The sequence below is a fragment of the Epinephelus lanceolatus genome, chromosome 10 (genome assembly GCF_041903045.1).
Source record: "Epinephelus lanceolatus isolate andai-2023 chromosome 10, ASM4190304v1, whole genome shotgun sequence".
In the NCBI taxonomy this organism is placed as follows: Eukaryota; Metazoa; Chordata; class Actinopteri; order Perciformes; family Serranidae; genus Epinephelus; species Epinephelus lanceolatus.
In genome coordinates this window covers 30,032,690-30,057,342 of record NC_135743.1, presented here as the reverse complement: position 1 = coordinate 30,057,342, position 24,653 = coordinate 30,032,690, and the positions used below count along the sequence as shown (strand labels likewise).

The 24,653-nt window shown below is 39.9% G+C and overlaps 1 protein-coding gene across 5 annotated transcripts in view; it reads left to right on the top strand.

Moving 5' to 3' along the window:
- LOC117265836 (CUB and sushi domain-containing protein 3-like) overlaps positions 1-24,653 on the top strand; it is a 268,435-nt gene that overhangs the window by 51,244 nt on the left and 192,538 nt on the right. For all 5 annotated transcript variants that reach the window (XM_078171922.1, XM_033640574.2, XM_033640575.2 and 2 more), the window contains exons 4-5: positions 6,826-7,020; positions 22,338-22,584. In XM_078171922.1, coding sequence (XP_078028048.1) covers positions 6,826-7,020; positions 22,338-22,584 — 442 coding nt within the window. The remainder of the gene's footprint in view (positions 1-6,825; positions 7,021-22,337; positions 22,585-24,653) is intronic.

Here is a 24,653-nt window from a genome sequence, read left to right as displayed (position 1 = left end):
TGTATCATGGCAAGCTCATACCTGAAGTCTTCAGTACTCTTTGTGATCTATGCACATGCACCTTACCTTATTTTACTTTTAAACGATTGGCACATTTCACCACTCAAGTCATCCACAGAATGCTCTGCAGCCTGGTAAAGCAGCCAGGCTTTTGCTGGTAACGTTTAATTTAATTGGCTGATGAGTACTGAATTGCTAAAGCACAGTGTGCCTTTGGTATTTTCCAGTGATCATCATCATCCATGAATGGTAAATGGCCAGTTAAATGTGATTGCTGTAAAGGCAGGCTTTGTGGGAAACAGCTTTTTTCGGTCAGGGGGAGTTCTGAATAACATATGGTTGCACGCAGCACCAGTCCCCTGACCAGTTGATTTTCTCTCTTGTTTAGTTTTTTTTTTTTGTTATTCAGATGTTCTCAGCTCAGCAGTGTGCTGCATTTGAATCTGATGTTCTCTGCATAAATTGTAAAGGGCTGTTGTGGTGAGTTTTTAGATATTTAGCTTCTCTTTGATGTGCTTAGTCACACTTTGTTGAACTCCGTACATTTTGATATTTAAAAAATTTAATACATTTAAATATCACAGGCTCTCCGTAACTCCCATGTAGACATACTATGTTTGCAGTATGTTGCCAAAGACCATGATGTGCAATGTAGGGATGCACACATTCTTTGCAGCTTGCAGTTATTAATGTTCATATTAAAGAGTACCCATTATGCTTTAACTTATTGTTTATTACAAGTTTAATGTTATAGTGCTGGATGTTCATATTAAACATGGCCAAACTTTAAATAGTGTGGTAAACGTGTGTAAAAGTAATCCCTGTGAGCAAAAACCTCAGGCTTCAGACCATTTCGAATACCCTCGTTTCCAGTGTTTTTTTTTCTTCTTTCAAGACAAGCTGTCAAGTCAGACAAGTCAGATCATATTGGATTCCTTTATACAGTCATGTGCTCGGGGCACGCTATTGCAGATTTTTACAATACTACTCCGCTACACGAAGCTACATGCCAAATTTCTCAAATTCTGGTTGTGTTTAAAAGCTTTTATTGGTGATTTTTCACAGTAAAAGTGCCATTATTTTCCATCACAGTCATTCCCCTGGCTGCAATGATGCTGTAGAGACACTCAGATACTGAAGCCCTGGAAACATTGACCAATCAGAGCAAATTGGGCTCTTTTGGGAGGAGGGTCTTAAAGAGATGCTAAAACAGGTGCTAAAACAGTGGGTGAATACTGGTGTTCCAGCACAGCTTTTTTTGAACATCAAACATGTAAACATGTTCTAGTAGAAACCCAAAATACAAGTATGAACCTGAAAATTAGCATAAAGGTCCCATTCAATCAAGTTTTTTTTTTCTTTTTTGGATGCTTCTTACTATAGATCTGTTGTAACCTTAAAGATTAATGTGACCAAATACACTGTGCCCCATATAATTTGAACGCAGCACCATGGACTCTTATTACTTTGTGTGAGTAATAGTTTACATATTTGCAAATGCAAAACAATTGCTTACGAATGCTGTTCTTGAGAGTGGGTTGCTCCTTCTCACCCCTGACCTCTGTGCTGGTCAGATGTTAATCCAGGAATCTCAACCCTGCTTCACACCTCTCACCCCTACATCGGTCAGGCATCATTAATGCTGCATATGTGGTTCGATTTTCCTTCAGTGTGCACCTCTCTCAGAGAAAAAAAACATCACTCAAATTGGCTGTCGGTCATAAATTTCCATTTCTGTATTTTCACTGAACTTTTGGAGATACTTGTGGAAGGAGGTGTTGCAGCTTGAAGTAAAAGAATTGCATGGATCATACATAAATAGATAATAAACCCATTATACATATTTTACTCTTCTTCAGACAGATTAATTTGCAGGAGCTTTTGTCTAAAAATAGCTGGTATTAAAATGTGAGAACGCAAATGAGGGCCTCAGCTCCCAATGTTTCAGTCGGGTCTGTCAGTGAAGAGTTGATCAACCCAGAAAACTACTGTGCCTGTAGGGTTTTTGGAAATACTGTTTACTGTTTAATTTTTACATCATAGTGTTTTTGTGCTCAGAAATGTAGTACCCTTGGTGAAGGTTGGGATTGTCAGGCTAATGGTCACTGGAGTATCAGGTCTGTTTTGGATGTTTTTTACCTATTAGTCTACACTTTCTGTATTTGATTAAAAAAGAAATTGCACATGCTCTGTGGTCCCCTTTCCTCCTGCTTTATTCCCGTCACAGTCTGTTGGTATTTAATTTTGCTCATAAACATAAACAGCCGGCAGTTGATGCTAAGGATTTATATTACATTCATTAGAGATCATACGTATGAGGGATGTGTATGTGAGCATCTGCAGTGTAAAGTGGATTAGTGATTGGATTTCAAAAATGATTCCTAGAAATTAACATTGGAAAGTGCATCTTCACAGATGTGTCTGTCAATGAAATCAACTTCAGAATTGTGGTCTCAGATATACTTCTCCTTACCTCCTTCTGTCTGTCTATCTTTCCATAGATCCATCTAACACAGTTTATGTAAGTGTAAAATGGCTTCCTGTTCCCTGACTTGCCAGTTGGAATAATTAGCCACAAACAGATGGCACATATCAGAAATAATAATTTAACTTGACTGCATGATCAGTCACAAGCTGTAGGACTGAAGGAAGTGTTCTTTTCCTATCAACAAGACAACTCTGGATGTGATCAGACGTAATTGTGTTATATTGATCAATAGCCACGAGTTCAGTTATGTTGTGTTCCTTATCATAAAGCTAAGTCAATTGTGTCTTTTAAGATGGACTTAATATATTTAATAATAAAATTAAGAGTGTGTCTCATTTCATAGACTGTGAAAATAATGGACACACCTACTGTAACATCACCTACTGGTTTGTGAACTCTTCTCATGAAGCCTCGAGCTCAGCATTTTGGCCGTTGCTATCTTTTTTTTTTTTTTTTTTTTTTTTTCAGCCAGAAGTGACCATTTTTGGATGGAGGATGGCGCTGTGAAAGAGCGCAGGGTGGATCTGACTGAGAATCGAGGACACTATCAGCAGACAACCTGTCAGTCAAAGCGACCTACCCTTAATTATGCATAATTTTAAGCCTTGATTTAATGTAAATGGGTGAGTTATATAAAAATTCACCCCCATACAGTTGTCATGAAGGGAGAAATTAGCTGTAGAGACCAAAACCTTTTTTGTATCAGGCTGCTGACATATATTTCAGCTGTTAAGTTGGACATTGTAATATGGGTGTCCATGGGGACTGACTGGCTTCTGGAGCCAGTCTTAAGTGGCCATTCAAAGAATTGCGTTTTTTGGTGCTTTCTGTTGGCTTCATTTTTCAGCCCCAGAGGTTGGCCCTTGGCTGATTTATATTTTTTATACATACATTGTCTTTTACTGAGATGCTCTTTAATCTAAAATGACAGATGTAGCCCATGTGAAATATTTACCTTCAAATAGATAATCACTGATTATTAAAGTGCTCTATATTAAGAGAGTAGCAACTGAAAAGCCATGTTAATATATTTCTTAGTTACTTTTTGTTTTAGATTTTGGTCACAAGGGTGGTACTGGTTCAAGTTAATGAAGGGGTGTCCAAACTTTTTTGAATGGGTTAGCTGTTAACTAGTCTCTATATACAGACTCTACATTCAGTGAATGTAGAGTCTGTAGGCAAACTCCGGAGATCTTGCCTCCAGAAGAAGAGCGGAAGAGCCCTGCTTTCCGGTTGTAGGCTGTTTGTAGTCCGCGTGATATTGATCAATCACATTTGAGCCGGCTGCAGTTGTTGCCAGGTTAAACGCTCCGTGCAGTGAACTAACGAGGCGGAACATAATTGGCGTCACTGCAAACTCTGAATCCATCGCAATGGTTCAGCATATTTACTTATGTATAAACGGAAGTCGGAAACGGAAATTCGCCTCCTCCGCCCAAATCAAACCGGAATGCCAAAAAATTGGGGGTCTGCCCCCAGAGGCTGTATCGCCGTCTGCCGGAAGTCAGACGCTGAATATAGCCGATGGGTTCCGAGAATGGCTGTTAACCAATACATAAGGAATTTAAAAAAGGTGATGACACTGTTGTGATACTAGTTGTTTAACATTTGCAAACACACTTACACATTTGTTTGTCATTTCATCAAGAGACACAAGCATAGAGCATCATGAAAACAATAATATACAAGGGAAAAACAGAAAAATTTAAAACCAAATGTAACATCTTTAGAAAGACTGTATTTGCAGCAAAATAATTGGCTTTACAGGCCAAACCTTGGTTCAAGTCGACCGCAGGTTCCAACAGCCAAAAGGACCCTGGATCATTAGTCTGCAGTCTGACTCACACAGGTGTTTAAAGTTTAGTAACATGAACTCAGGTCAGACCCAATCCTGCCCTCAAGAAAAAACAAAACATCTAACTGCAGAGGCAAAAAGAAGCCAACGCTGTGTTATGTTCTGTGTTGCATAGGGTGACCATATTTTGATTTCCAAAAAAGAGGACACTCAGCCGGCCATGACATAGCCCACTTAAATGATACTCGCAGTTTACTCAAAGATGCCTTATAATTTTAATATATTTAAAATTTATATGTAGTGATAGAAAATTCAGTTATATTACAAAATAATATCTCTCAAAGACAGAAATTCAGATAGGCCCCAATAGGGGACGCATACACACACTAGAGTGTGGCGATCCGAGCCTGATGGTACCTGACGGGTCGGGCCGGGTTTGGTCAAAAATGTAGCTATAAATTGTATTCGGGCTCGGGTCGGATTCGGTCAGCTTTCAGTGAAAATGTAGTGTAAAAATAAATAAAATCCTTTTGTCTGTCCTGTTTATTGCTTGGGCACTGTTATTTACGTGACAACACCTGAACATAACACACACAGACACACATTGGCTGTTTGTTTCTACCTCCCCCCTCTCTGGAAGTCTCGGACCTCCAGCCGCCCGCCTCCGCCTTGATTAAATGCTGAAAATAAAATAAAAGAGGGAGACAGGTTTCTCGTATTTTATCTTATTTTGTTATATTTCTCCCTCTCCTCTCGCTGGAAGCCTCGGACCTCCCGCCGCCCGCTCCCGTCTCAAACACGGAGGTCTCCCTCTCCGCAGCTGAGCACCCACGGCACACGCCGGCCTGTTAAATAGCCTGTAACCACTGTGTGACACAAACTCAGTGCTTTGGTCATTAAATAATGTCGGGCTTGGTTCGGGTTCGGACAGAAATATGCTGCCCGTGCCGCACTCTAACACTCACAGACAAACACGGAAAACCGGACATTATCATCAGTTTAAAAAAAAACACCCCGGACGGGACGTAAAAAGTGGACATGTCCGGGAAAAAGAGGACGTTTGGTCAGCCTAGTGTTGCAGCTTGAAATAAAATCATGATACATTTTGTTCAGTCTGAACATGTGCAGGGGAATTTAAACAGAGATTGAGTTATGGTGGTCTAATGGAGGAGAGAAATGTACTGGAAGATTGTGTTCAACCAAAAGAATATAGGATGGGAGAGCCCTCCAGGCCTGTTTATCACAACTTAAAGTAGATTGTTATCAGAATTCTCTTTCAGTAGTTTGCAAAGGAATACACTGATCATAAGAACTTTGGCTCTGTCAGCACATGAGCACAATATTATGTTGCTAGTAATTTCTGGGGAATTGCCTTCTTGTGAAAGATGTATAACTCTGATATTACATCTTCAAAAATGTGTACAGCAAGGGATTTAAATTTGATGTAAATGCAGTTTTGTACAAGCAATGTTATTTTTCATCATTATGGTTGTTCTATCACATGCAGTCATTTACATTTAATATCTATGTTTGTACCATGATTAGCAGATACACAACAGGTAAAGTAATAAGGAAGTAGAGAGCAGAGGGTGCTAAGAGATGATAAAGGAGTGGATATTAAGTTGTAAATATAATAATGTCACTCTGTGAAAGTACATGCCTACTATAGATTTCATCATCTTGTTACTATTTTCTGGAGTTAAAGAAATTGCCTAAATCAAAAATAGTATTTAAACAAATGAAATGCAATCAGTAAGTAATATAAGTAAGGTAAAAAGAAAGTCATTTGACATGGCAGTTATCTGTACATAGTAAAATCTGCCATAGGTTAGATGAACATTCCTTCCTATAGAAACCCTGTATTCATTGTAAATGATTTGTTAGCCTCTTCCTAGGCCCTGTAGTGGGTATCAGATAGTGGGTGCTCTTTAAAAGTTAAAAGCCTGGTACACATTCAGTGCACAAGTCCCTTGGATTTCTGAAAATAATTTGAGTTCAGTTCCTACTATTAGGCAATGCGGCGATTCAGCAGCATACAGGAAAATGATAATGGTCTGCAGCTGTAGCTCCTTCTCTCATGTACCTGTGCCTCCTTCTTCTTTTTACTACCTTTCCTTTTCTTTCCTCTTTCACTGTGTTCATGTACTTGTTTTTCTCTGCCCCTCATTGCAGCTTCCACCTATACACTGATGTAATTTAGTGAACTATTAATGCAAAGAGATTGGTAAGACACCAGTGTGGTACTTCACCGCTCCCTGGGCAGTGCATTTTTAACATCTTGCCAAGATCATTTCAAATCTTCAGACATAACTAAGCATCTGAGTAGCAATGGCATAAATGTCAGACTTGTGCTGACATGTGCTATTAACAGTGTATGTGAGACTCTTAACACTTAAATCAAGATGACTAACAGTGTCAAAAATGATATTGAAATCTTTTAGGAAGCCATAGCTATGAAAATAAAACACACTAGTGCAGATTTTTTTTTTTTTTTACATCAACACATTATTATTTTTAACAATACTGTCTTTTTATTTTCCAGAGCTGAGAAGCAGCTCATGTGGAAATCCAGGAGTTCCACCCAAAGGAATACTGAATGGAACTCAGTTCAACATAGGTGACAAGATCCGCTACCGGTGCATCACTGGCTATGTCCTGGACGGACACTCACTCCTCACCTGTGTGACCAACACAGCCAGTGTGTCAGTGTGGGACTTCCCTGTGCCAATCTGCAGAGGTGAGGATGTTTTATTGCTCTAAATGAATTGCTAATCATTTTTACTGCATGTCGTGTCTGCTGCTGCCAACTATTTCTCCCAGCTGTACAATGTGACTGTAGTTATGCATTATGTTATCTACACATTTTAGCCTTCCCCAAAGACATATAAAATAAGCCAGCGATTGGTTTGTTTTGACCTCTCTTTTATTTTCCATGAATTGCATAAAGGTAATTCCTTTGACATGATGGAGAGCTTGATGGGGTGTGACTGGGTGACTGGTGTGTGCCACAGAGTAGTAAAGTCTGGCACAAGTCTTCATTAGATCTGTAATTTTATTTGCAATCTGATGGGATGGAATTACTTTTTTTTAATCATGTTGAAGAAGTTAATTAGAGCCTCTGTGGCTCAAAAGGTTAATTAAATATTTATTCCTGTAGAGCAAGTAGCTTAAATACATTAATGCTGATGGCAGGAGTGGTACATCTACTAGGTTTTTGCATCGCCACTTGGGCTGTACTTTAATGGCTTACACTGGAGGAGTATGGGTTTTGGGCATGTCTTTGGAATGTGCCATAGTTTTTTCCTGATGGGATGGGTTTTTTTTTTTATTCAGTGACCTGTTTGCTCCTGCTGCTTTACTTAGATACCATTCACCTCTCCATTCAAACTGCACGAGTAACAAAATCAGGCTGCATGAGCTACAAAGCAAGCAATTAAAGACACACCAAGTCTATTTTATTGGGCAGTGAAAAATAAATGCAACCATTGTAGTCTACTGTGGTCACCCACCAACTCCAGAGCCATTTCCCATGAGGTGGACCAGCAACAACTTGAACTACTACAGAATGTACAGCAGAGAAAGAAGACAGTATGAAGACAGTTCTTATGCCACAATGTGGGGGATTTGAAATGAAAATGCCACATTATTCAGTCAGACCTGGAACCTGTGAAACTTCAATATCTACTGTGCCTTTTCTCTCGCCTGGCAGGAGGAATATACTGAGACTGCTGATTCACCAATATGGCAAAAAGCATTCATAGTATGTATGGCGGAAATTCTCAAACCACTAAGTTTTCTGTCTACTTCAAGACAAGTGACCCAAAATTATCTATTGTTTAGACTGTTAACCCTGGCAAAGGTGATTGTGGAAGGCAAAATATTTATATCAATAAATTATGTAAATCACAAGTATCCACTAGTGAAAAATTTCTAGAAGATCTGGCATCTCAGCTAATAATGAACCAAAATGAAAAACAACATGTAGGTATAAGTATGAGCATACAGCAGGGGTAGATATTTCAAAAAGTTGCATTGCTTGAGGTGTAATATATTTTCTCTTCTGACACTTGGAAGAGTTTCATTATGGTTTTTGCTTCATTTTTTGCTCAGAAACTTCCTAGCGTGTTCAAAATACAGTGTTGCCCAGGATTTGAACCCTTAAAGATGCTGTGCATAGGTGATTTGTCTCAGCGAGCTCTTTTGCTCAACCATCAGGAACAGAGAGAGTGAAAACGATGCTATAGCATAATGATGGTTTCTTTCTGACAGCTGGTTGATGAATGACTGACTAGTGCTCTTCATGCTGTTTATCCCTTGCTGTGCTTAGATGGGACCTGTCGTCACACTGACGCAAATAATCCATGACATATGTAGAAAGGCATTGTGCTTATAAGAGCCTCTTGAAATTTGCAATGATGTGCGCACAGTGGGAAGGGACTTCAAGAAATGTCACTGTGGTCGGTAATTTGTCAGAATTGCTACAGCACAGTGTCTGTACAAAGGACTGAGAGTGATCGTTTAGCATGATGGATTCAAAATGAGGTAAGGCAGTCTTTATACTGCAAGTTATCTCTAACAGTTGCTATTGTGATGTACAGTAGACTGAAAGTTTTTGAGCTGCAATCACTGGGAGTTAGGTTTAATCAATGTTGTGTTGTAAAAGCTCATCTAAAACTCCATTTGGACATTTGAACAACTTATTATTTTTTGCTGCACTTGTATAACACAAGAGAACTGTTCAGCTGAAGAGATGGAGGCATTTATTGCAGTCTGGGTGAACTTCAAACCTGTGATGCACATATTCCAGGGAGTCAACACCTTTTCTTTTCTTTTGCTTTTGCTTTTGCTGTGTCAGCCTCCCTTTACCCCAAACCACCAGGAAGTTCTGCTGTAGTCTCATTTTTAGCCGGGGAAAACCTTAACAGTTATTTTTGTTATTTTTTTGAGACAGACACCTCTTCATACTGTATACCACAAGGAAAAATAAACTAACATTAGGGGAAAAGCTCTCAAGGATTGAAAACCATTCTCATATACTGATCATTTCCATCCAATCTAACACCATAGTCAGCTCCTGTGTTTTTTATTGCTGTATACTTAAATAGCCTCATCCAACTTAAAGAGCTGAGCTTACAATAATTAACCTCATCAAAAATAAAAGTCTTGCACCATGGACATTTTTGGAGTAGGCCAGTGTGTATTTTCTAGGGATGCAGTGATTTATCAGCTCAGTATTGGCAGATATTCACTTTGTTGACTGTCATCAGCCTATTGGCAAATAAGATGTCATTCACTGATGGCAGTGGCCGATTTTTTTCTGTTGTATCACATCAGTTTTAACCACGCTTAAAAGCAGGGCTCGAGACTAACAGCCACAGACTTAAATTAATGAGCAGGTACAAGAAGAATACAGTAACTGTTTGGCAAATGGGCTCTGTGATCTCAACAGAGATCTTTCCCAGGATGTCTTTAGGACGAAAAGACGCAGGTAACTCACTATTAACACGTCAGAGGACGCACGCTGTTGTTTCCCTGGTAATACTACATTCACTGTGAACAACTAATCTGTGTTTAAATCAGCACAAGGAGAGCGAGTTAACATGAGCTGTTAGTAGCCAGAGGCCATAAATAACAGCTCATGGAGGTTGCGTTGAGTTACATTATGATCCACTGAAGCTCTATTCAGTAAAAGTGAGCAGTGGGAGAAGGTAAATTACAATGTTTTCATAATGTGTTCAGTGTAATCTTGTAAAATGTAGTTTTCAGAGAGAAAATTGAATATATGCAGGCTTTTGATGGAGAAATTTGTTGATGTTTTCACAGCAATATAAAATAGATATGAGAACGAGAATTATGATATCATTTACAATAAAAAGCCTTTGAAGCAATTTTTAAAATATGTTTTTATGTGAAAGAAGGTTATATTAAAGGTTGTTTCAAAAGATAAGGGTAATGAAGTACTGAATGACTTGAAAACAGTTCAGTTGCTTTTTTATAGTGTAGATTTTTTTGTTCCTCTAGTACAAAAGAGAGAGTGAATAGCAACAAGAACAAAATAAACAACAATATATAAACATTGTTATCAGCTATGAGCCAAATTATTTTAAACACCGGTAGTGGTCTTGGCCCAGAATTTCACAATCGGTGCATCCCTAGTATTTTCAACTGACTCTTTATTCAAGCAGATTGATCTTGTGGTTTTCTTTATTGAGATGAAAAGCAGGAAATAACTACATGTCTTAATAGACTAAATTGGTACACTTTGGTGCTGATGGACTGCTAGATCTAAAGGCCTTTGCACTGTACACTGAGTCTGCTTTTTATCGTTCTGTTTGTTGTGAAAATTCGTAAAATGATACTGAACAGTGTCGTCAAGCAGTGAGGATGATTTGTCCTCTCACTTCTTTAAAGTAAAATAAGAAAAGATTGGGTCGATCCCATTCTGAGAAGACATCCAGAGCAAGGAGAGTTTTACCTGCTGATAAAGGAGCAGCATAATCATCCCAGTCGTTTCCAGATCTATTTCAGGATGTCAGTTTGATGCGCTGTTAGCAGTACTGGAATCACACATTAAAAAGAAGACCACCAATTTTCATGTTCCAATTGATCCTGAACAGTGGGTGGCAGCCTATGTCAGATAGGGACACGCACACATACAGAGATAGATGTGAAAAATTGCCAACAATTGAACCTGTTTCAAAAACTTCAGTGGCTGACAAAAGTTTCCGAGTTGGAGTATTAACATGATTGACCCAATGTGACATATTTACTTTAAAATGTGTGACGATTTCAGATGAATAATATGGACATGGTGTGCGAAGGCCTTAAACCTGCAAAGTCAGCCAAACAAAAGAGAGAATATACTAAAAAGAGTCAAAGACCCCCCCCTCCTGTCCCAATATGCAATCCTTAGAAATCCCAAAGCCAGCAGAGCAAATTTGCTCTTGCCAACTCATTCTACAGTGCAAGGCACAGCAAAAAGGAAATGGCTCAGCATATGTTTGAGAAATGGCAAGCTTCAGGGAAACAAAAAGCTGCATATGGGGGGTTCCTTTCCATTTAAGGATGGTGTTAGCCTCTATTGCCACGGGCCAGAAACATCACTCCTTTTCAGGCCTGGGCACTGCTTGAGCCACACTCTCTCTCGACTAAATCCAGCCCGGCTCCTGTATGTGGGCAGATGGTCCTTTGATCTTATTTCCTCAGAGATCCTGCCCTTTCTGCTCATCACCAATTGTTTCACACTAAACACACAGCAACACAAAATCTCTCCCCAATCCACCGTCCACCCCCCACTGTCTCCTAACACCTCAGTCTCTCAACCAGTCACCTCCTTTTGTCTCTATCCCTCTCTTTTCATCTTTCTCTCAGTTCTCTTCTCCATCCTCATACAACTTCCAAAGTCTGTGTTTGTGAGGCATTTGTGTGTGAACGGATGACAGAAAGAGAGAGGGATAGAGGAGAGGAAAGAGAGAAGTGCAGGGAGACATACAATACCAATTTCCAATACAAACGTTTCGTTTAAAGCTGGATAATGAAGCCGTGGAAATTTGACCAATATTAAACATCATTACTGAACTGTGGAATCATCAGATATAAATATATTTGCTGGACAGAGTTGTCGACTTTCATTTAATTAAAAGTGGTCACTGCAGTTTTTACCCTGGAGGCTCAGTATGTAAGTCGGTATGGAGAAAGGGGTGTAATTTAGTTTTTCTTTTCCTCAGTTTGACTCCTAATGGAACAACTCACACACAACCACCATGTTTGTTTATTCTGTTATTGAGAAAATCAGAATTCATGGCTTAGATGGTTTTGAGTCAGGGTTATGGGAACCCCATAACAGTATACTGTAGTTATTGTGAAGCCGTCGTAATGCCAGGTGTTATCCCATTTAGATTAACCATAAATGTGTGTTTATCCTGCATTACTGTCTCTTTGAAAGGGGACATTAGAGCTTGAAAGGTAGACAGAAAAACAGAGGTGGCTATTCTAATCGTGAGTTGCTACCGCCCCTCCCAGGAGCCCATTTCAATTCCTTCCATCTAAATTGTCTCTGGACATTCATTAAACCAGGCAGCGAGACAGCAAAGAGGGACAGGATGGTAACATGAGAATATGGTCTATTGATGCACTGTCATTCTCGCTGCCAGCCACTGTCCAACAGAATAAGAGAATTAGGCCACAGAAAAACCTTGCTCCTTTAAAACATCTCCATGTCTGGTAATGTGACTGGACGAAACACGCAGTTCCCTCTGCAGTGCCTTTTCAGCTCTCTGCTACTCAAATAGAGAATTTAAATATGAAAATTTTTCTTACCCATGTCACGATTTTTCATTTCAAGTGAGTGCTCATTTGTCCTCCTCAGTTAGAACTGATATAAAAATATCTCTCTCTATGTTCACTAAGATACTGCTAGAAATTCTTGCATTGAATCCACAAAGGTGATAACAGGCAACAACTGTAATAGCATTTGGATTAGAAATTAAGTTACCAACATGATCCTCCATGTTCAGTATTCATTGATTTGAGCAGAATAATAATACGATGTGAGGATCATTGTTTTTGTGAAAAGAAAAATGACCAAATCCTTTACCCATATATATGGCTGTGATTAGTGCTGTAGTGCTATATTGCTCATTAAATAGTCATCCTCTTCTCTCATTACTCATTTAAAATATGAAATTACGGCGAAATGGCCACTGTAATGAAATGACCCCCAGCAACATGCATGATGCAATATGAATTGCATCTGTGCACCCATTACAGATCACTTTGCCACTGCTCAGCCCTATCAATGTTTAACATGACTTGCAGCTGAGCAAATGAGGGACTCACTGTAGGCATAGTCACTGCCTTTACATTAACACATGGATTATTACAAAGGAGAAACCTAAGGTAATGTAGAAAATTATACATGTTCCTTCCCCCTATCCTTGGGGGTGAATATTTCTAAGCAGAAAGACAAGTGTTGTATATCTGATCAAAGTCAAGGGGAGAGAGGCTTAATCCCTCCTCAAGTAGCATTAGATTGCTGATGCTGGGGATGTAAATGAGCTCAGCTAAAGCAGTCCTAATCCTCACCACCATCTTTTTTTTTCTTTTTTTTTTACACTGCCACCGTTTTCAAAAGAGAGATATTCTTCATCTTCTTTAAATCCAGAGCATGTTCTAATGATTTGCTAAGGAACACATTGCCCAGCATTCAGTGCCTCTTTTATGTCACTAAACCTCGTTGGCTTACTGTACCTCAAATGCTGCCATGCATCCGAACGAAACGCTGCATGTGAATATATGGAACCTGTAAGGCATTATCCAGTTGAAGCCATTTAAAATTCTCAAACTGCAAAGCATTTTTTTTTGAGCCTCAGACAGCAGTTTGCCGGTTCATGATTTACAGTACCATGCATGGATGCTTCTCAAAGAAACAGCTAAGAAACCTGTCATAGTACTTCTGCACAATAATGAATTGCTCCCAAGCATCTACCCAATTTTCCTGTGCAGTTTAATGGGCTACAACTGTAGACACATTAATGAGTTATAAGTGAGGTTATGATCATAAAAACGTGGTTGTGGAAATCTGTCTCATGCCTTTGAGGAAGCCCTGTGCTAAAATGTAGGCAATTAATCCACAACACACAAACCAAAGAATGAGTTGCATTTTTTTTTAGTGTTACCAAAATGTCTCTTTAAAGATGCTTGTATGCAGTGGGCAGTTCCCACTACATAAAAATTCATATCTGTCACTCACACTACTGCACATGGCTTCATGCTGCCACCACCTGAGCTGAATGATGTTCAGCGATGATCAGAAAGCAAGTCCGTTATCATGGAAACCACTTCAGAGAAAACTATAAACGAGCTATATTTTATTTGTTCCAGCATCCTATTCCAGTGTACAAAGATCTGAGGAACAAAAAAGGGCTTTCATTTTTGTTTACGGTTTGTGGGAAAGCCTTTTCATTGTCTCCTTTTTTTTCTATGATAATATCAGTAGTATCATTTGCCACAGTGGCAAGGCTGTGTCCTCTGTGCTTTCCAGTCAAAACCTAGAATATAAACAGTGCTGGATGGCAGCCTGCGGTTTCTGCTTGCTCTCTGCATGCACCTCAAGGCCTAACTTAATTTACTCTTATCTACAGCACCGAGTCTTACTGCTGCGTGTTGATGTTTGATTGATGTATATATCAAGTTTCATCATACAATGCCCCTAGGCTCCAGCAGATGCCCTGCAGATTCTTGTTTAATTGTGCTTGTTGTGTTCCTTTCATATTCAACAATATGAAAATGTGGTTGTTTTCTACTCTTAAGTACATAGGCAATTTAGTTACAGCTTCCAACTCATTTAGAGCACTGAAGAAAAGAAAAAAGAAAACATTTTAACATGAAAGACCTTTGGATGCACCAAATCTTTCTGTTCTTTTTTACAGTATTTTTCTCCTGACTACTGCAAATTAAACTTGTGTAATATGCTTGTTTGGTTGTAATGAATTTTCTATTATTTATTGTCCACTGCTAAAAAATTCTGTTGCTTTAGCCTGTATTCCGTTTTCTGTCTATCAGACCTTGGACAAGTTTAAACGTACTGTGCATTAGTGTGTTTGAGAGAAATTAGCCAATTTCCCCACAGGGATCAATAAAGTTCAATTACATCCTTAAGACAGGATGCTCGTTTTGATATCATTGTGTGACATAATGTATCATGAATACCTGCTGTCAGTTTTGTCGGGTTTTACAAGTACTTATTTTATGTGGCACTTCATTGGAAATCAATGTCACAGTGTTCTGAGTGCATTTATAAAATACTTACCTGATAATTAGCACAATGAGCTTTTAAGCTCAGCCCTGATGTTTCTAGTAAGATAAGTCCATCTAGCTTTGGTTAACACAGAGTGTATTTAGTTTGGATTTCATGTTAAAATGTCATTGAATGACCTTGACTGACTCATGCTCTTTGTGTGGCTGCTAATAATTTTCAGCCCACTACTTTATCACTGAAGTCTTTTTGACTCTTTGAATTTGTCCTGTTAGACTTCTTTTGTATCCCTTAAATGTTACATTTTTTGTGGTTACTGATGGTCGCATTAACCACTGTTTCTTTTCATAATACATATTAATTTCTGTGCCCAAAATTGTTCACACATTCACTGTTGCATGTGGGGGGAACACTGCTCGACCACAACTCTCCGACAGACACACAGAACAGAATAGACTTGAGTACAATACAATGTGTCTTTATTGTTCAACAGTCCACCAATAGTGAAGGATGTCAGACAATGCCCAAGGTTCCCATGATCACGGAAAACCTTGAAAAGTCATGAAATTTCACAGTTACATTTCCTAGGCCAGGAAAATTCATGGAATTAGTAAAAGTAGTTGAGTCAAAAGTCATGGAATTTTGTTGTGTGTCATGAGGTTATTCCAGTAATCCTCCGTGGATAACTGTTAACATATTGTAACATAACAACAACTTTGCTTTCTGTAGCTAACGATGTAAAGTTGCTCGAATATGTGTCATGCGTGATGTTTTGTTTACCATCACATTTTCCAATTCTTCATTTTCTCCCCACATTTGATATGCAGTCTGATATTTTTCAAAAACACCTGCCAAGTGGGACAAGAAATGTATTTTTAATTATGGGTTCTTGAAAAGGCATGGAAAAGTTTTACAAATTTTTTACAAACGTTTTACAAACGTTTTGAAAATGTGTGGGAACATTTCATCAAAATTAAAATGAAACAAGTCCTCCATTATCTGGTCTGGACATTTCCATAGAAGAAGTACTCATATGTACATTTACCACTCCAAAAGCAGCACAACCAGTATGGAATGCATAGTCTGTTTTATTTAGATGACGATTCAGCTGTAGATGAAGAAAAAAACTGGTTTGACTTTTGAGAAAGATCATTTCGATTTGACAATAAAGGTAATTCTAAAGCTTGAGCGCTTCTGGCAGTTATTGATCAGACCAGACATTAACTTTGAGAAACCTTTCAAGCTGAATCCAATAAAACATTGATTGATACTGTTGGATTCATTTATAAAACTTTGTAAGATGTGCTGTAGGTCAGTCACTTTTGCACCCAATTTCCATCATATTTATTGCAGGTCTGTTGTATTAGACACCGTTAGTTTTAGCTAGCCTAGATGTACCTAATAAAAAAGGCATCTGAGTTATTGAATGTGTGAGTATGAAAATTGTCCCTTGTGTCGGCCAAAGTGATCTCTTTATACATTATTATTTCAGTTTTTGAAATGATATGAAAATCTTTTCACACTGTGAAAACATTTTTTAAATTTTGAATACAACCTCAATCATTATTGTTGTGTGATGGATGGCAACAGAGATGCACCATTAAGGCTGTTTTGATACTGCCTCTGGCTGCCAAATTCCAGCTGATTCAGATGTTAATGTTAGAACCCTTTTAAAAATATATTAAAAATCCCTTTTGTTAGGACCAAATTCACTTTGGCAGGGGCAGGGTATGGTTAACTTTTTCCCTGCCTGCCCTCCCCTGTGACAAGCAATTTTTTTTTTTTTTTGTCTGCAACTCAGAAATTGTATCTGCCACTTTTGAAAAAATGCACTAAATGAGCAAATCACATTTAGATCATTTAGACATCATTTAATGTAAAGAATGTTGTCATTTAATGGTCAGTATATTTACACCTAAACCATACACACACATACGTGCATGGTAAATTCTAGTGTCCAAATTACACTTTCAGGGGAGCCCTATTTTTTGGAGGTGGGAGGGTACAGTACACATGCATGCTCGTGCATGAATGTGTCCACCTATGTGCAGAAATATACCATCAATGCATTTCAGTTCATAAAGAGAATATTTAGCCTGGAACAATGCTGATACAGGAAAAAAAATCATCATGGTAATATTTTAAAGCAAGACAAAGGGACTTGGCTTGGTCTTGAGGAGCTGCAGTGTTTATTCATTGACAAACTGAAGCCTACACAGTACATTTACTACAACTCAACAACTTTACTGTTAATTTCCTTTCTGCTCCTGTAGCCAACACCTGTCTGCTCTGAGCAGGGGCAAGAGAGACCTCTTGCTCTCTCAACCACTCACTTGATACACTACTGACTCTTCCTTGAGACGAAATTTAAATGTGACGTAGATCTATGTACAGTACAGGCCAAAAGTTTGGACACACCTTCTCATTCAATACGTTTTCTTTATTTTCATGACTATTTACATTGTAGATTCTCACTGAAGGCATCAAAACTATGAATGAACACATGTGGAGTTATGTACTTAACAAAAAAAGGTGAAATAACTGAAAACATGTTTTATATTCTAGTTTCTTCAAAATAGCCACCCTTTGCTCTGATTACTGCTTTGCACACTCTTGGCATTCTCTCCATGAGCTTCAAGAGGTAGTCACCTGAAATGGTTTTCCAACAGTCTTGAAGGAGTTCCCAGAGGTGTTTAGCACTTGTCGGCCCCTTTGCCTTCACTCTGCGGTCCAGCTCACCCCAAACCATCTGGATTGGGTTCAGGTCCGGTGACTGTGGAGGCCAGGTCATCTGCCGCAGCACTCCATCACTCTCCTTCTTGGTCAAATAGCCCTTACACAGCCTGGAGGTGTGTTTGGGGTCATTGTCCTGTTGAAAAATAAATGATCGTCCAACTAAACGCAAACTGGATGGGATGGCATGTCGCTGCAGGATGCTGTGGTAGCCATGCTGGTTCAGTGTGCCTTCAATTTTGAATAAATCCCCAACAGTGTCACCAGCAAAACACCCCCACACCATCACACCTCCTCCTCCATGCTTCACAGTGGGAACCAGGCATGTGGAATCCATCCGTTCACCTTTTCTGCGTCTCACAAAGACACGACGGTTGGAACCAAAGATCTCAAATTTGGACTCATCAGACCAAAGCACAGATTTCCACTGGTCTAATGTCCATTCCTTGTGTTTCTTGGCCCAAACAAATCTCTTCTGCTTGTTGCCTCTCCTTAGCAGTGGTTTCCTAGCAGCTATTTGACCATGAAGGCCTGATTCGCGCAGTCTCCTCTTAACAGTTGTTCTAGAGATGGGTCTGCTGCTACAACTCTGTGTGGCATTCATCTGGTCTCTGATCTGAGCTGCTGTTAACTTGCCATTTCTGAGGCTGGTGACTCGGATGAACTTATCCTCAGAAGCAGAGGTGACTCTTGGTCTTCCTTTCCTGGGTCGGTCCTCATGTGTGCCAGTTTCCTTGTAGCGCTTGATGGTTTTTGCGACTCCACTTGGGGACACATTTAAAGTTTTTGCAATTTTCCGGACTGACTGACTTTCATTTCTTAAAGTAATGATGGCCACTCGTTTTTCTTTAGTTAGCTGATTGGTTCTTGCCATAATATGAATTTTAACAGTTGTCCAATAGGGCTGTCGGCTGTGTATTAACCTGACTTCTGCAGAACACAACTGATGGTCCCAACCCCATTGATAAAGCAAGAAATTCCACTAATTAACCCTGATAAGGCACACCTGTGAAGTGGAGACCATTTCAGGTGACTACCTCTTGAAGCTCATGGAGAGAATGCCAAGAGTGTGCAAAGCAGTAATCAGAGCAAAGGGTGGCTATTTTGAAGAAACTAGAATATAAAACATGTTTTCAGTTATTTCACCTTTTTTTGTTAAGTACATAACTCCACATGTGTTCATTCATAGTTTTGATGCCTTCAGTGAGAATCTACAATGTAAATAGTCATGAAAATAAAGAAAACGCATTGAATGAGAAGGTGTGTCCAAACTTTTGGCCTGTACTGTAGATGAAGTTGATACAGTAGCAGGTGGGCATGTATATACGTATATGTGTGCATCTTTATAATGTTGGTTATTGGTTAGACTTTGTTGAACTTCAAAGATTACTTTTTTGGCTTTTTGCCTTTTTTTGCTAGGATGGTTTCAGAGAGGAAGGGGGAGAGAGAGGGGATGACAGGCAGCAAAGGGCTACTGGTTGGAATTGAACCTGTAGCTGCTGCGGGAGGGATACAGCCTTTGTACATTGGGTGCCCGCTCTACCAGGTTAGCTACTGGGTGCCCCAGATATGGGTGAACTTCAAGCTTATTCAGAATGAATACGGTTCTATGGCCAACAATGCTGCTTTGATATACCAATTGTGAGACACTTTCAATTTTGTAGCTCTGTCCAGTCATACACTAAGCCTACCAAACGTGTTTTTATGTTTTGGATCCACCTTGTGCGCCAAAATCGCGGATGGCCTGACAACCTGCTACTGCCAACAATGTGCCCACGTTGTGGGGGGGGGGTGCGCTAATGTCAGACCCTGGGCTAGAGAAAGATTCTGTCTCCTATTTTGCTGCTATTGTCAACAACTGAATTTCATTTCAATTCAATTCAATTTTATTTATAAAGCCCAGTATAACTGTCCTTGGACCCTCACAGCTGGTGAGGAAAAATTCCCCTGAAAAAAACCCTTTAACGGGGAAGAAACTGGTAGAAACCTCAGGAAGCGCAACCCAGGAGGGATCCCTCTTCCAGGACAGACAGACGTGTAGTAGATGTTGTGTGTGTATAGAGCAGATCAACATTATAAAAGTGGAGTGATCCATATGACAAAACACAGTATGTCGCTATACTCAGTTCAGTGTATTGAGGCATGAGCTCTTTCTGGAAACAGCCATTTGCCACAAGTGCAGAGGTAACGTCCCCAGTGTTTGAAGAATCAAGATCAGAAAATATGCCCCTGACTTTTGAATGACTGTGTATGGGGAAGAAGTGCTAAGTAAAGAAATGCAGAAGAATGGAGCTGATAGGATTTTTTAATAAACGTGGTAAAGGTGGTGTAATTGCCCAGAAGAGAGGAGAGAGAGTGGAAATAGGAGTTAGGCTGGCCCAGCCCCCCTCTCGGCTCCTATCTTGCTTTTCCACGACCCTATCCAGCAGAATGTATGGAATAAGACTCTGGTAAACACAGCAAGTGGAGATTAAAGACTGTTGTGTTCACATCTTTGCAGACACCTGGCTCCATCATAAGCCCAGATCAGGCTGTTGTACCTGACAGGGAGGCCGTGGACTGCAGACAGGGTGCAGTACTCTGGTGGGATGAGAGGGGGCACACTCTGTGTTTACATCAGTGATGCTTAGTGCTAAAACAGTCAAAGAAGGACAATGTTTCCCTCAGGCTGAATTTTTAATGTTTAGATGCAGACCATATTATATGTCCAGTGAACATTCCTCCTGATGCAAATTGCAAAAATGCACTGCTGTGTTTTTTTTTTGTTTTTCTTGTGTAGCATAAAGGGACTACCACTGATTTTGTTGCGCAACCCTATGTTGTAGCGTGGCAATAAATGAACCTTGTAACCTTCTATCCCTCAGTCTTGTTTTCCTCTCACTCTTGATTTGCTCTCTACTCATCTCTTTCCTTTTCACTTATTTTTTTTGTCTCCTCTCCTGCACTCACCCGTCTCTGATTATCCAACGCTTCCCTACCACTTCTTTGTTGCTCTCTCAGCCTTGATGGCCATGAAGACACTTTACGCTGCCCCCCTGTCTGTCATCAAGGTTAAAAAGTGATATGGCTCCTTTGGTCAGACTTGCAGCACTTTAATATCAGTTTAATTTCAGCCTATAGCCAATTACTCTACAAATCTGCTGGGCACTTTTTGAAATGTCATTTTAAAAGCATTGAGGGGATATACAATTTGTCACTCAGGCTAAGTGTTATGTGGTGGAGGTAGCGATAGCAATGATTCAAACGAGAAACAAATCATGACTCCACATTCTTTTGTTGCTACAAGGCTGCAAGCATTCACCAAATGAAAGCCTGCCCTTGGTGTAGTCTGCAAATGAGTCGGCCCTTGATATAAATCATATATGTGTGTACATCATTGATGTCTCACACAGTATCAATGCCATTGCTGCCCTTTCTATGAAAACTTTGATCAATCGCTATGCTTTGGCTAATGTGTCAAAGGACATGGATCAAGCTAACTAGCGAGCTCCTGCTCCCTCATCTTCTCCCCTTTTCCCTTTATCTTCTTTTGAATTTCAGACACCCGCTTCCTTGTTCCTTGACCAATCGTGTAATGCAGCATACAGGAATGTTCCAAGGCTGGCAGCTCTGACAGCCCTGAGTGGAGCGCTGAGCCATCAAAGGTTTCAGCTGGCACAGCTGAGTGTCACATATTAGTCTTAAATGATGTGAAAACTGTGAAAGCCCTGCCATCATTAGAATTCTTTAGGGAGAAAAAACGGATATAGGGGTAGAGGGGAGGGTGGTGAGTAATAGTAGAAAGATCTGAGAGGACATGCAGAGAGGAGAGGAATGGAAAGAGAGAGAGAGATGGAGAGATATGAGAAAGGGTGGGGGAGAGAAGGGAAAAGGGACATGGAGTGAAAGAGAGCAAGCCACTGTTATGGTAGAGTGCATTAACATTCAACCGACGTGCCATGCTCCCCACATTGGAAAAAAAAATACAATTTCAGAGCATTACAAGCCCTGTTTATCACCATTTGTTTGTTTCCTGAAACATGTGGGGGCTTGGAGGACACAATGATGAATTACTGACTCTTGGATGGAGGGAATAGACAAGATGGGGGGAAAGGGAGAAAAACACAGAAGACATTGTTAGGACTTTTACTTCCACAAACAGCACTGAAGGAAACTGACAGAATTAGCACACAATAATTGGTAAATAATTATGTCCATTGTCTCTTGTCTGAATGCTTCAAGATTCTTGCCAGTGCGAAGAAAACAAGCCGTCTTTTAATCTTATGTTTCATATTGTTAGAAATCCCATAATTGTAATGGAATTAGCTTTAGACTCGACAACCTGTGGATGTGTGAAAAGCAAAATTGTGTTTAAATGGCCTGTGCTGCTCTGACATCAGCTTCCACATTGGTCTTGCTCTGGTTTGCATTTATCTGAGAGGACAGGTACAGATGTTTTTTGCCTCAAGCCACTTTTTTCATGTCCCATGTTGAACTTTGAGTAATAGCTCTGAAATAACCCAGAGACCACGTGTCTGTTCTTCCCTCACCCTCCCCACCCTGCTTTTCTCTCTGGTGACTGACAGCGGAGGACACGTGCGGTGGCACCCTGAGGGGCTCCAGCGGGCTCATCTCCAGCTTCGATTTCCCCAGCGGTGAGTCTCCTGGCGCTGGTGGAGGTGGAGGTGCTGGAGGCCTGGGCAGCAGTGGGGAGTGTAAGTGGACCATCCTGGCAGATCCGGGGGACACCATCTCCCTGGTTTTCACTGAATTTCAGATGGAGGAGAAGTCGGATTATCTGGAAGTAGAGGGATCTGAACCGGCAACAATCTGGTGAGTCGAGCTGTGAGTGGAAGTGCTTAATCATGCAGTTGTTAGTTTAGGAGTTTTACTGTGACAGCAGCTGTGTATGTGTTATATTATGTTGACAAGGTGTTAAAGGGACAGTTCACCCCTAATTCAAAAACATATATTTGCCTCTTACCTGTAGTGCTGTTTATCAACCTAGATTGTTTTGGTGTGAGTTGCCAAGTGTTGGCGATATTCAGCCATAGAGATGTCTGCCTTCTCTTGAATACAACCACTATTCCAAAAAGTTAAGACTGCTGTGTAAAACTTAGATGAAAACAGAATGCCAGGATTACCAAATCTTTTTTGACCTATATTAATTTGAATACAGTACAGAGACGAGATATCTGATGTTCAAACTTTTTTTTGTAAATATACACTTATTCTGAATTTGATTACTGCAGCACGTCCAAAAGTTGAAACAGGGACATGTTTAGCACTGGGTTACATCAGCTTTTCTTTTAACAACACTCAGTGAGCATGTTGGAACCGAGGACAATAATTACTAAGGGTTTGAAAGAGAATTTTTGTTCTCATTCTTCCTTGATATATGACTGAAGTTGCTTAACAGTTTCAGGGTCTCTGTTGTTGCATCTTGTGCTTCATAATGTGCCAGACATGTTCAATGGGGGGCAGCCCTGGACTGCAGGCAGGTCAGCTGAGCTCTGGAATAAGTACGACATACCTGAAAAAGTCGTCATCTGAATGGCAGCATATGTTGCTCCAAAACCTGTATGTACCTTTCAGCATTGATTATGTATTTACAGATGTGGAAGTTACCCATGATGCCATGGGCACTAACACTGCCCCGTACCACCATAGATGCTGGCTTTGAACTTGTCGTTGGTAACAATCTGGGTGGTCCTTTTCATCTTTAGCCTGAAGGACACAGTGTCCATGATTTCCAGTAACAGTTCAAAATGTGGACTTGTCAGAACACAGCACACTAGCCCACATTGTGTCAGTTGATCTCATCTGAGCTCAGGCCCAGGGAAGTTGGAGGCATTTCTGGATGTTGTTGATATATGGCTTTTATTTTTAACGGAGGAGTCTTAACTTACATTTGTAGATGCAGCGACAAACTGTGTTTACCAATGATGAATTTCCAAAGTGTTTCCCAGCCCATGTAGTAATATGCTGTAAACAGTCATATCTGTTTTCAGTGCAGTTTAGCCTGAGGAATTGAACGTCACAGGCAGTCAGTGTTGGTTTTCAGTCTTGCCCCCTTATGTGCAGAGATTTCTGCAGATTCTCAGAATTTTTTGATGATATTATGGATTGCAGATGCTGAAATCCCTAAATTCTTTATGTCTGTGATGATTCTCAGTCATCCATGTCATGGTAATCTTAAGTGCTATATCGTAGGCAACTGGACTTGCTTGAGTCTCTTGAAGACGGTGCGCCTCTCATCCAAGAGGCTTCTTCAGTTCAGTTCAGAACTGAAGAAGCCTCTTGGATGAGAGGCAAAACGTCTTCAAGAAACTCAAGCAAGTCCCTAAATTCGTTGCAATTATGTGTTGAGAAACATTGTTCCTAAACTGTTGGCTTATTAGTCACAGCAGTTTTTCACACAGTAGTGAACCTCGCACTGTCCTTCCTCGTGAACAGCTGAGCCTTTTGAAAATGCCCAATTTCATGCTCAATTTTGATACTATCACCTGCACTGTAAACCCCAATCCATCCATGACACAACATTTTAATGTAAAGTCTAAGCAAATGCCCTGGATTGTTAAAATGACATAAAAACTTTATGTTCACTTGACACAAAAATTCATCCCATTTGAGGCTGACATAATTTTTTATGTCAAGTCAACAATTTTTGAGTTTTGAGTTAATTTGACTAAAATGTATAAAGCTGATTTTGCCTAATTAGTTTAAGGCCATTAAACAACGCTATCATTGTGGGCTTAACATATTATGGTGTGATGGGGCTAAATGGCTGGAGATTCCCAGCATGCTGTTCGACAGTATGTTGAAGGCCATAAGCTGAAGAAAACTGTCTTTAAATGTGTTTTAATTACTCGCGTTACCCATTATGCAGAGATTAATGCTTA